The sequence below is a fragment of the Hordeum vulgare genome, chromosome 1H (genome assembly GCF_904849725.1).
Source record: "Hordeum vulgare subsp. vulgare chromosome 1H, MorexV3_pseudomolecules_assembly, whole genome shotgun sequence".
Classification (NCBI taxonomy): domain Eukaryota; kingdom Viridiplantae; phylum Streptophyta; class Magnoliopsida; order Poales; family Poaceae; genus Hordeum; species Hordeum vulgare.
In genome coordinates, this window is record NC_058518.1 from 501,089,865 (window position 1) to 501,102,643 (window position 12,779).

Consider the following 12,779-nt stretch of genomic DNA (forward strand, 5'->3'; position numbering starts at 1 on the left):
CTACGCCTCACACATGGTAATAACAATTCACGGTTTCAAACTATAAGAAGTACATCGTACAACGACTTTGATAAAAATAAAGATAAAGATATATGTATGTACGTCTTAGGCCCTGTTTGGATCCTAGGGTTAGAGTTAGAGTTGGTTAGATTGAACTCATCTAACCCTCAAAAATCCAAACAGGGTGGTTAGAGTGGGTTAGATGCATCTAACCCACATCAAATCTAACCCATCCAAGAGGTGCCTAGAAAAAGTTACTTTTCTCTCTCCCTCCACCATACAAAATCTTAGATAAAGAAGCCAGATAATTAGAAAAAGTGCATTTATTGACAATCTAACCCTTTCATCCAAACACCTCTTTGGTTAGTGTTAGTTCAGGGTTAGTCTAGAGTTAGAATCTAACTCTAACCTCTAACCGAGTTAGAGTATCTAAACAGGGCCTTAGATGTATTGGATCTTTGAAACCGGTGATTATTATTTTTAATTTAGTTTTATAATTTTAACGTCACTCCGATCTCATAGCAACAAAAGGAAACGGAAAAACACGTCACCAAAAGAATCTAGCAGCGTCGTCATCCATTCCTCCTCTTGAGGTGAGAATCACAGGGTCAACTCGAGGAATCAAAGTCTTATCCTTCCACTTCCCAGGTTTGGATTCCGTCCATGGCGTCCCAGGATCACCACCACGGCGGCCACTCCCACGACGACGACCATCATCACCACCACCATCATCACGGGTGAGTTCACCCGCCTCCGCCACGCCATCCTTGTCGCCGCCCGCGCAGCCGACTAAACCAGCGCCCGCTCTGCTCTGCGCTTGCAGGGATGCCGCCGCCGCGGCCGCCGGGAAGGTGGCGGGCTCGTGGGTCGGCGAGGACGGGCGCGTGTGGCACTCCCACGACGGCCTGGCGCCGCACTCCCACGAGCCCATCTACTCCGCCGGAGACTTCTCCAAGCGCGCGCCGCCGCTCGACTCCCGCAGCTTCGCCGACCGCGCCTTCACCGTCGGCATCGGCGGCCCCGTCGGCACCGGGTACGCCCACCTCTCTCCCTGCAGTTGCTAGATTGTTGGTTGTGATGGATTGGGGGCTGTTCCTTGTCCGGCGAGAAAGGAGCCGCCTTTTCCTCTGAATCTGTTTGCTCTTCCCACTTAGCGTTTGCTGCAAATTTCAGCTATTTATATGCTCTAGATTGGTATGGGATGGTGTAGGTACTCTTGATCTTTGGAGATGATTGTGGATGCATAGCCGCTGAAAAATGTCCCTTTGACCACAAATCTGTTGTCAAATGTTGGAGTTATTCTTGGGCAGAGTAGACACTATATGCTCTGTTTCCTGGTGTGATTACTGATTAGTGAACACTGTCATATGCTTGTGATTTTTTCTGATTTTGCCAACAGACATGCCTCCTCTTGCCGTTCTTACAGCCATACACTGTTTTGTTGTTCTTGCTGTTGGGCGTTATGTTTCCCTACCACAGTATATACCATCCTAAGATATATATTTTTTTTAATTCGGAAGCGAGTTTGGGAGGTCTGGTCCATCCGAAGGAATTTGTGCATAGCGTTTTCATGTTAACGGAATAACCTGATGTGGTGAAGCAAGGGTTCCTAATTGCATATCGGGGCAACTAAGAAATGATGAAGTGAGATGATCCCCACAATCTTCTGCCTGTTTTGCCTTATGCAGGAAGACTGCCCTGATGTTAGCACTCTGCACTTGCCTCCGTGACAAATATAGTCTTGCAGCGGTATGTACCATGGTTTTACCCTGTGATTCTCTTAAGATTGCTTGAGCCGTTATCTACTTTTTACGGATTAAACTGCACATTTACCGCATCTTTTGGCATCGAACTTTCATATCATACCATCTAAAGATATATTCAGTTGGCCCTGTTTCTGAACTGCAAATAGTTGATTTAAAATACAGGTCAATATTTGTATGTGGAGACCATCATAGAAATCTAATTACTTAACATTCTTGCGATATTTTCTTAAACACAAATACCTAGTAGTCTCCACAATGTATGCTTGAATTATACCACACCCTTAGGATTTCTCTTTCTTTGCTTTTTATTATGTGCAGGTTACAAATGATATATTCACAAAAGAGGATGGAGAATTCTTGGTCAAGCATGGAGCTCTTCCTGAAGAGCGTATACGTGCCGTTGAAACTGGAGGCTGCCCTCATGCAGCTATACGGGAGGACATCAGCATAAATCTGGGCCCTCTGGAGGAGCTATCCAACTTGTACAAGGCGGATTTGCTGCTCTGTGAATCTGGAGGAGGTACACATTGGAAGGTTTACTATCGTGTATGTTTAGACCGGCTTAGTATTATCAGTTGACTGTTTGGACAATGTCCTGTACCCTCTTTGTTTTGATATGAAACCTGTATCTGTTTCTATAATCTTGTTCAGGAATATCAGCGTGTGTCGTTGATTTTTCTCAAGCTACTTTGTTGTATCTTGGCATTAGATGAACATCTCACGATTCCTTTGCTTCCGGATATTGGGTGGCTGAATAGTATCCTCATGGCCCAACTTGTGCCATTTTATGATCAAGTCATTATCACTGATCAGGAACTAAGAAAGCTATGTTTTGTGCATCTTGTGTGCAGATAACCTGGCTGCGAACTTCAGCAGGGAGCTAGCAGACTATATAATCTACATCATCGACGTGTCTGGCGGGGACAAGATACCAAGGAAAGGTGGCCCTGGTATAACCCAGGCAGATCTTCTGGTGCGTTCCTACCCTCACCGAACCATTCAACCACAATGCAAACCTGCACTGTCAAACTGGTCTATCCTTTATACCTGTTTGAGACTCACCTACCAGATTCACCAACTCGGATCATTTGTTCCAAACGCAGGTCATAAACAAGACGGACCTCGCCTCCGCGGTTGGAGCCGACCTAGCCGTGATGGAACGAGACGCCCTTCGAATGCGGGAAGGAGGGCCCTTCGTCTTTGCCCAGGTTACAGATCAAACCACACACACACACGCAGTTCTCTCTTTCTTGCAATGATCGTAATGCCATGATGAACCCATTCTGCCCTGTGCGTCGCTGGTGCAGGTGAAACACGGGGTTGGCGTGGAGGAGATCGTGGACCACGTGCTACGGGCCTGGGAGATCGCGACCGGCAACCGGCGCCGATAGAGGCTCCATCATGTGCCACTTAATTTTCGGTCATGTGTTCATGTCGCCCACACGTGTAAATTGTGGAGCGGGTCTTCCTTTCGCCCCCGAATAAACCACGCGCCGTTTAGTACCGCATGCTGAAAAATAACGGTGTGTGCTTTGCAGCATTCTGCTGCTACGAACTGAACCCGAATACAGTGCGGTGAGTTCTTTCTATGTAACTTGATCAGATGCAAGGTTCTTGGTGAGAATTAATAATAAGAAAAAAAAAGATTATTTTTGACATTGTCGTTTTCGCTGTGCCTCGAACGATAATAAGAGGATAGCAATGATGGTTTAGGATAATAAGAGGATAGCAATGATGGTTTGTTATTGGATCTTGAAGCATACATTAAGCAGTACCTCCGACCCAAAATAAATGTCGCAAATTTTGTACATCAGAGCCTTATTTTGGGATGAAGGGAGTGCATCAGATCTCTCGTACTGCTCGGCACACATGGAGAAACTATGTCATCATGCAAACTTCTCTCTCGTGCTACTCGGCACAAATGGAGAACTACATCATCATGCAAACTATAAAATGGCACAAATGGAGAAACTATATCATCATGCAAGCTTCTCTCTCGTACTACTCGGCACAAATGGAGAACTACATCATCATGCAAACTACTCCCTCCGTTCCTAAATATAAGTCTCTTAAGAGATTCCACTAGGAGTCTAGATACGGAGCAAAATGAGTGAATCTACACTCTAAAGTATGTCTATATACATCCGTATGTAGCCTACTAGTGTAATCTCTAGAAAGACTTATATTTAGGAACGGAGGAAGTATAAAATGACGGAAATTGAAAGTGTAAAACTCTGGTGCAGCTCAAAACGAACAAGAAAAGGATAAAAAAATGCGCCGACTCCGCTGGGGATCGAACCCAGAATCTCTGGTTTCGTAGACCAGCGCCTTATCCATTGGGCCACGGAGTCATTGATGGAAATATTGATCAATAGTGTTTTACGTAAATAAATCATGGTTTGTCATGAGGATATCAGGCAGTAGTGCATCAGGAAGGTACACCAGATCTGTCGTAGACAGTTTCAGATTATCCATTCACTAGTGGTTGGGGCGCCTCCTATGGCGGGCTTGTGCGCGTCTATCATGTCTCTGCACATATCAGTCTCATTCGTTATGTTATAACGTTAGCATCTCTTGCTCTGTTGGATGTAGCCATATAAAATAAATTCATTACAGCCATTTCTAGATGGATCAATAAGAAGGAAAGAAAAATATGAATAAGCTTTCAACGGATAGTTTGTACGTATGATAAATTGCTTTGCCATCTACTCCCTCCGTTCCTAAATATAAGTCTTTAAAGAGGTTTCATGATTGGAGAGTAGTCGAATTATGATATGATCATACCCTTTTTACCTTGGTTTTTCATTAATTAATTGAGCATTTTTTTTATTTTTAATTAATTGATGAGGCAATTCTTTTGCCTCCGTTTCAAAAAAAAATATGTCAATCAAGTTCAACAGTGATTGTTTTCTGACAAAACTGAAGTTAGATAGTGGTCGTTCTCTGAAGAATCTGAAGTTACAATCACTATCAAACATCACACAGTCAAACATTTGTTCTCCGACAAATCTGAATTTATCAACGCACGGTCAAACTGAAAGTGACGAATCTGACGCAGCAGCCTCCGGTGGTTCATAACCAAACTGAATTTATGGCGGCAGTGCTCGTTGGGGCCTCCCGCGCGTCGGACTACCGGCCGGTTGTCACTCGGGGTTGGACGCCAGTAGCGGCGGCAGGAGCCCAACTCGTTGGGGGCTCTCGCGCGCAGTAGCAACAGCAGCTCTGTCAGCCTCCATTCCCGGAGCACAAGCAGAAGCAGCGGCGCTTGTTGGGGGCTCCTGCCCGCAGCAGTAGCACCCAATGGTTCCCGAGGACGGCGCCGCGGACGGCCATATCCATGTCTGACCCGCTCCGGCTGCCCCTCAACCAACACGGCAAAATTGCTCTGCACATGCCCTTGCCAGCCACCTGCGCATGTCCTGATTATGGACGGGGGTGACGGCAACAACCCTAGCTGGGAGGAAGAGAGGAGAGGAGGATGCACCGCGGGCAGAGAGAGAAAGGTCGTCTGACTGTGTGAGGAAGAGGAGAAGGGAAGCACGTACGAGTCCTCTTTGTCTTTTTTCCCGATCAATACGAGTGCGCCTCGCTAGTACGTGGCTAGCGCGAGCGGCCGCCCCTTTCGCGTAGCTTAATGGGTTCGATGCTCAATATGATCAAACATAAGTCTTCAAGTAGTCTATAACCACGGACACGGCTATTCAAATAGGTTTTAACCCTGCAATGATGCACACATGATTCATCAGTTACCGCTTTGGGATGGAGTACTTCAATTGGATACTGGCGAGGATGTTACCACGGCAGTAACTCACAATGACTCTAGCCCAAAGTAGTCACCTATCTCAATGTGAATCCGTAATTGGAAGTCCAGTCTTAAACGATGCGTGCAGGCCCCAAGAGGGTCCCGATCAAGGTCTTCACACACTTCGCAAACCAGATCACGTCCTACTAAAGTTTCGAATTATTGTGACTCATGAACAAAGAACAGGGTGAATTAAAAAAATTGAGAGATATTAGTAGGCCACATTGTGTGCTTGTACTCTCTAACTTGGAAAGCATATTCGAGAACTCTTTGTCCTATGTGCGGGATCAGTGAGACACCCACCATGTTCTCCAACACGGCCCTTTCATCGTCATTTTTAATCCAATTCACACTTATACTCGTCTCATCATCAGTAAGATGATCACTACCACATTTGGTTCATCGTCCATGTTGGACCGATACTTGCATAACTCTAAGCATAGCTAAGTACGACAATAGTGTAGGGCTACCGCCCACAGGCCACACGATGATATCAAGCAACTCCTAATAATGCTAGGATCATGGTAAGCTTTGTACCATGACAAATCATGTTCACGAGTTTGCCGCCTGACGTGGAAATCATGGAGGCAACTTCTTTTTGCCCCGAATAAACAACCCACACGTGTAAATTGTAAATTGTGGAGCCGTTTTCTTTTACCCTGAAGTAAACGCGCGTTGATCAGTACTACCCGGTAAAAAAATAATGATGTGTGCTTTGCAGCATACTGCTGCTACCAACTGAACACGAATAATACAATGGGGTGAGTTCTTTATGTAACTTCATCGGATGCAAGGTTCTTGATGCGAATTAACAAGCAAAAATGTAATGTTGTTGCCTTCGATGTGTCATGAGCTGGGCAGTCGAGAGAACAAAATTATAATTTTGCTTCGCATAAAAGGGGACATAGATGGGTGGTCGGCTCTAGCGCTGGCGCTGACTCGGCGCAAGCCCAACGCTTTTCCCCGGCAATGCTCGTCGCATAGTCGAAGCTGCCTTGTCGCCGGCGCGTGTGGCTGACTGTTTGGCATCGGCTGACGCAGGCCTCGACGCTTGTCCGCGGTGAAGGCTTCCTTGATGGTCGTTAATGACGGAGTTGGAGTCGTCCTCGCGGAGGCTTGATGACGATGACGTCGAGTTGTGCATTTCTGTTTGGGTTGTCAGGCCGTCATGTATGCTTTGTTTTGCGGGCGTGATGTAACAATTTTCGCTCAATTTCCCCCTAATGAATTGGACAATTCTCTTCGACCATTTTTAATGAATCAGACCCTAAAAGACCGCGTTTCAAAAGAGAAAAGACATATAAGCTATGTCATCATATCTTGAAGCATTTTGATCAATGGATCAGTAAGGTACACCAGGTGTCGTAATCAGCAGAACTGGGGAACTGTAATGGATAACGATGGGCGATCATGTAACTTGAAAGTGTAAATACAGCTGCAGCTCCATTTCATCACGAGGAGTAAAGCTTTAGGGGCAAAAAACTAAGCAAGAAGGAATGGAAAGAGTACAAAAATTCGACTCCGCTGGGGATCGAACCCAGAATCTCTGGTTTCGTAGACCAGCGCCTTATCCATTGGGCCACGGAGTCTTTTTATTCTTTTTACACCACAAGACCCTAATAGTAGTCTCTGTATTGACAAGCATGGCAAAACACAAATGATTGCTCAACAGTCAAGACTACATTTTAAGTGTGAAAGCAGAAGTATCCATGGAGTTAACATGTATGTAGTAAGCACCTACATATAAGCCCTTGCTCACATAAATGGTGCCCTATGCTGGTGGGTCAACTCATGTATACGTCGATTTCCACACTTAAAAAACATGTTCGATTAACCCGTGCCCCGTTCATCTTGGAGGTGTGCAAAACATGTAGCCTCACCCTGTGGAACAATTCTCTGTGGTCGTCCTGAATTAGCACATAAAGAAAAGAACACACTCTCTCTCTCTCTCTCTCTCTCTCACACACACACACACACACACACACACACACACATACCACACACCTAAGCTTGGTGGCTTCTCCTGCAAATTTGTGAGGGTTTGTGTGTTTGTTTAAGATTCTTGCATCGGTTCTGGATTTGAGCGACTTGGTTGTGTGAGTCGAGCGTTAGTTTGTGTGTTTGATCTTTTCGCAAAAAGAAAAAAAAAGTTTGTGTGTTTGGTCGACTCTACATCTCTATTTAAAACATCAACATGGAAAAGTTTTTATAGAAAAAATTGAAATTTAAAACGGTATATTTGCCTTCCAGATCCATTTATAAGATGCTGTGGAAAGATCATTTTCAGGCCAACTATGCATGTATTTAGTATTGAACTTGGACTACATGCAAGCCACTTTTGGGTTGGTACACTAGTTATGTAATTGAACACAGAATACTAACGCAACTACAACCCTTTTCCTTCCGACCACACCATCCACATCGATTTTAGCAAAATCATGTGGCAGCGACATCCATTGATGGCGACTAGAGCTCTTAATGGTTTGTTGTGACAAATTCTTCTCCATATTTAAACTAGTCTCCAAGTCTTGGATGAAATTTTGCACAAATAAATGTGCTGATATGGGTGGCTGATTTATGCTCTAGTGGATCGCTTTCTCCTTGTCATCCAATTCGCCCATAGAGTAAAAGAATTCAAAGTGACGTCCACATGTGATAACATGTTTTGAGGACTATTTTTCATTGCTTTTGGAGCTGGATACCAAAAGTGGTCTACCACCTCCTCTCTGGTAAGTGCCCACATGCACCGTGACATCTAGCAATTCAAAAGTGAATGATGCCATGAATCTTCACTACCACATATGCTGCATCATGAAAATGTGGCCATATTTTGGTTCTCCAATGTGTCAAGGTTGGTAATGAGTGTTGCGCCAAACACCACAAGAAGACCTTTCTTCTTTGATGGCACAGGTGTTCCCCAAAGACTTGACCACTCCTTCTTATATGCATGGTAGTTCGAGGAGCCCGCAGTGTGGTATACCAATCCTTCTCATTCTTGTTCTGTTTGTACGAGCATTCGATAAGCGAGCCTCATCGGAAACGTGTCCTTCTTCGCATGCGCCCAAGCCCAAAAGTCTGACATGTGTTGTGTGCTAAGAGGGATTCCAGAATGACAGAGCGTCGCGCGAACCACCTCTTTCCTACATGACGTCATTGTGAGATCAATGAGCTCACTCACTATTTGCACATTAACATTAATGGACGATGTAATCGGGCGCATAACACCCTTCCTAGGTAGCCAATTGTGGTTCCAAATCTCTGGTGAAGCACCACCCTAATTCGCCTTATATGGCCCTTTTACAGTATACCCCCACCCAAACAAAATATATCGCCAAATCTCTGAAGGATGTGAGCCAATGTTCGCCTTCAATAATGAGTTATAGGGAAATAGACTACTTTTAAAATTTGTGCACTTAAGGATGTAGGGTCATTGATGATTCTCCACGCGTGGCGTGCTAGGAGAGCTAGGTTGAAAAACTCCAAGTCTTTGAATCCCATTCCTTCCAAAGTCTTTGGCCTGTCATACACTCCCAGTAAACCCAAGGTACCTTCGTATTGCCATCTTTGCAGCCCCGCTAAAACTATCTAATCATCATGTTAAGGTGCTCGCAGAGGCCCCAAGGAAGCTTGAAACACCCCTTAGAGTATAATTATATGGCTTGCACAATTAACTTTCTCAAAACTTCCTTGCCACCAATAGACAACATTTTCTCAAGTCAGCAAGTATCTTTGCACATACCTTGTCCTTTAAGTAATTGAAGGTCCCAGTTTTTTTATCTCCCTACATCAGATGGAATTCCCAAATATTTTTCATTGATGGACTCATTATGGACATCAAGTGTTTCATTCACATAGTTTCTAATGCTGACAACCCTTGTTGAAAAAATGGATTATTTTGCATTGTTGATTTTTTTACCAGAAGCTTTACAAAAATATGCATCCACAAGCTTGGATGCTTCATCTTCGCTAACTTGACTCGCTTTAAAGAAAACATGCTATCATCTTAAAAAGATTAAATGATTCATCATGGGTGCCGATTGAGCCACTTAAATACCACCAAGCTGCAATAACCGATCCATGGATTTGTAGAGGCATGGAAAGGCCTCTTCTGCCAACAAAAATAGATAATGTGAAAGAGGATCTTCATGTTGGATACCCCTTCATGTCGGATATCATCTTCGAGTTTTTTAACATTGAACATAACCGAGAAAAGAATCAGAGCTCACCATGTTCATTACAATACTGGTGTAGACAAGCCCAATGTAATCATAATAGCTTGAAGATATGGCCATATTGAACCCTGACATATGTCTTCATCATGTCTAGCTTCAAAGCACAAAACCTATGTTTCAGTGACTTGTTTCTCTTTATATAGTGGATATACTCATAGGCCTATATGATATTGTTTGTCATAAGCCCACCTGAAACAAAAGCAAATCGCACTTTGGAAGCTATCTTCTACCATGCATACCTTACATAAACTTATATGGCAAAATTGTAAAAGACTAGAAACGTTAGATTCATTTAGAAAAAAATCAGTAAAATAGTGTTGTTGATAGCTTTTGCACTTTCATTTCCCTTCACAATACTAAGAACGGCCATGGTCACCTCCTCCCTACACACATCGCAGTGATGCTGGAAATTGTTTGTCGGGAAGCCACTCATTCCAGGAGCCTTCAATGGGAACATTTGAAATAGGGCCTCCCTAACCTCCTCTCTTATATAAGGCTTGTTCAACATTATTTTCATGGTCGGGGTTATCTTTTCTAGAATCATGTCCAAGACCTTCTACATCTCTACTACCCTTATGAGGTATAGCAAAATTTGGTTGCAATGGCTTCTAACTAGAAAGGTTAACTAATCAACCCTTCATTGGCATTAAGAAGGGTTTTATTTTATTTTTTTGTCTAAACATATTTTCTTGTTGATGATAAAAATGCGTGTTTTGCTCCTTCTGCGAGCCATTGGATTAGTGACATCTGCTTCCACAATGTTTCATCCCGGTCGTATAGCTCCATAGGGCTTTCATTTATTTTAATTCATGATGGTACAAACCGACTCAAGTTGGCAAATGCACAACCAATAAAGTTTGTTTTACAACACTCTCATTTGCTTCCTAACATTACCAAAGGAGTTTCTTTCCCATCTAATAATAACTCTAGTGAGGTCGTGCAATTCTTCCTTGGGTCCCATGACATAGACCCCTCTATTGCTCTTAGTCGACCATGCATCAATTATTACCTTAAGAATATCAGGGTGTGACTCCCACAATTCCTCATATCTAAACATACATGTGCATATGATTTTTTGTCTAGGCATAACTGGACCAGAGATTAATTAGAGCATGATGAGTTATGGTGCATGACATCAAGATGAGAGGATAAAAACTCTGAAGGAGGGGTTGCAAGCACCCAGTCTAGCCGCACCCTCGTACAGGTTCCGCCTGTAACCTTCTTTTCAGAATTCAAAGGGTTCCCATGAAAACCCAGATGGCGAAAACCACATACATCCATTGTATCTATGAAATCATCAATCTGTGTCTGACTCTAGTTGCCCACACCATCATGCTCATCTAGGTTCAAAACATCATTGACATCTCCTAAGGTGATCCATGGCAAGTTGTTTGCAACAGTTAAACCCTTGATAGTATCCCATTTTATACCTCTCTGTAACTTGTGCTTCCCTGTAAACAAGGATCACAAGCCACGGTTCCGGACCAAACACCATCTATTTTAGAATTTATGTGATACCGAGATGAGCTCAAACTTCTAGATTTACTGCATTGTTTCAAAAATAAAACACCAAGATCGCCGCTCCTACCAGAGCTAGTAACTGCAAAATACAATCAAAACGCAAAGATGGGGCTAAATCTTCAAAACGTGCTTTACTAATCCGAGTCTCAACAATTCCTAGCACAAATGGGGCAATATCTTCACAAGGTCGTGAAGGTCTCGAACTGTCTTGTTGTTGCCCACTCCACGATAATTCCAACAAACAAGATTCATTGGGACCAACGAGACCCCTCCTGGGAGCCCACACAATTTGATCATTCTGCACATTGTTTCCATGCTTCTTGCCTCCATCCTTCTCTATTGTATTAGCCCTTTTGGGTCTCTTGTGATCTTGCTTTGAAGTTCGGTTGGGTGGTATTGCGATGGAGGAGGAGGCATAAGAGCACGACCTCTATAATCTTGTTGAGTCCCACATAATGCTAAGGCTTTAGTCTCATGGTCAACTATAGGAGGGTCAAGATGGTTAGCTCCCTTTTTCCTGTTTAAATCAACATTTGTCATCACCGTGTGGATCATGCCCTGAATCACCCATATAGTTACTGCGGCCTCCATGCCCAGGTCCTCACCCAATAGTGCCCCTATCACGATCTTGCCCTGACCACCTACGGTTTCTCCCTTGCCCCGCTCCAACTCCTGAACCTTTGAACCATGTCGGTCGGAGGTTTGTGAAAATCAAATCTGTTGATGGATGCACCCCATCCCCATGTTCTTTGTACTGATTCCCTAGATGACCACAAACGCCACACCAATACAGTAATCATCCACACTTCACTAAAATATCCGTCTCTTTCCATTTCTTTCCAGTGACACCGGTGCCACGTTTTAGTTCATCCATAATTAAGGTGGAGCACTAGAACTATCACATTCACTCTCGCCAGGGCGCCTCCTGTCGTCGGCGGTGATCCCAGTCATTGTAGACACTTTGTCTTCTCCCTCTTGCTTCTTCCCATTGACCCAATTAATCCAGATTGAACAAGGGGCGATCTAACATCGTTTCTCGGTATTGGTTAGCTTTTGGTAGGATCGTAGGGGAGTTAGATTTTAGGTTGGAGTCGGATATATTAATATCTCGTGGTAGGGAACAACATGGGTTCGAAGGCCTCGAGCTCGGGCACGAGCAATGTGGAGGCCTGGAGAGTTTGGGTATAGAGGACGATCTTGACGATGCCATTGTTGAATAGGAGGAAGCTTTGGCGGTAGAGGCAACCCGCTGTATATCCATAGCTTGGGTTCATATGGATAAACCTTACAACCAATTTTGGTTCTTCAAAAATATCCGAGTGGCTTGAGATCTTGCGAAATAGGTGAAGAATTCGGCCGCTTGGGGATAATCTGTACACAATACAATTCTTTTGTTGGAGTGAGTGGAAAAGAGATACGGAAGAGGGTCCATGGACTTTCAGGGGCAAAGCAGTTATC

At 44.0% G+C, this 12,779-nt stretch overlaps 1 protein-coding gene and 2 non-coding genes across 3 annotated transcripts; 1 reads left to right on the top strand and 2 right to left on the bottom strand.

The window, feature by feature from the left end:
- The first annotated feature begins 567 nt into the window (after positions 1-567).
- Positions 568-3,422, top strand: LOC123450459 (urease accessory protein G). Its single transcript, XM_045127700.1, has 7 exons — positions 568-737; positions 824-1,033; positions 1,689-1,749; positions 2,085-2,286; positions 2,618-2,739; positions 2,870-2,974; positions 3,074-3,422. Exons 1-7 carry the CDS (start codon positions 664-666, stop codon positions 3,155-3,157), a joined length of 858 nt encoding a protein of 285 aa, XP_044983635.1. The 5' UTR covers positions 568-663; the 3' UTR covers positions 3,158-3,422.
- Positions 3,423-4,044: 622 nt separating this feature from the next.
- TRNAR-ACG lies at positions 4,045-4,117 on the bottom strand. The gene has a single exon. It is a non-coding gene; the product is annotated as a tRNA-Arg (tRNA).
- A 2,967-nt stretch (positions 4,118-7,084) lies between these two features.
- On the bottom strand, positions 7,085-7,157 carry TRNAR-ACG. The gene has a single exon. It is a non-coding gene; the product is annotated as a tRNA-Arg (tRNA).
- Between the last annotated feature and the right edge of the window lie 5,622 nt (positions 7,158-12,779).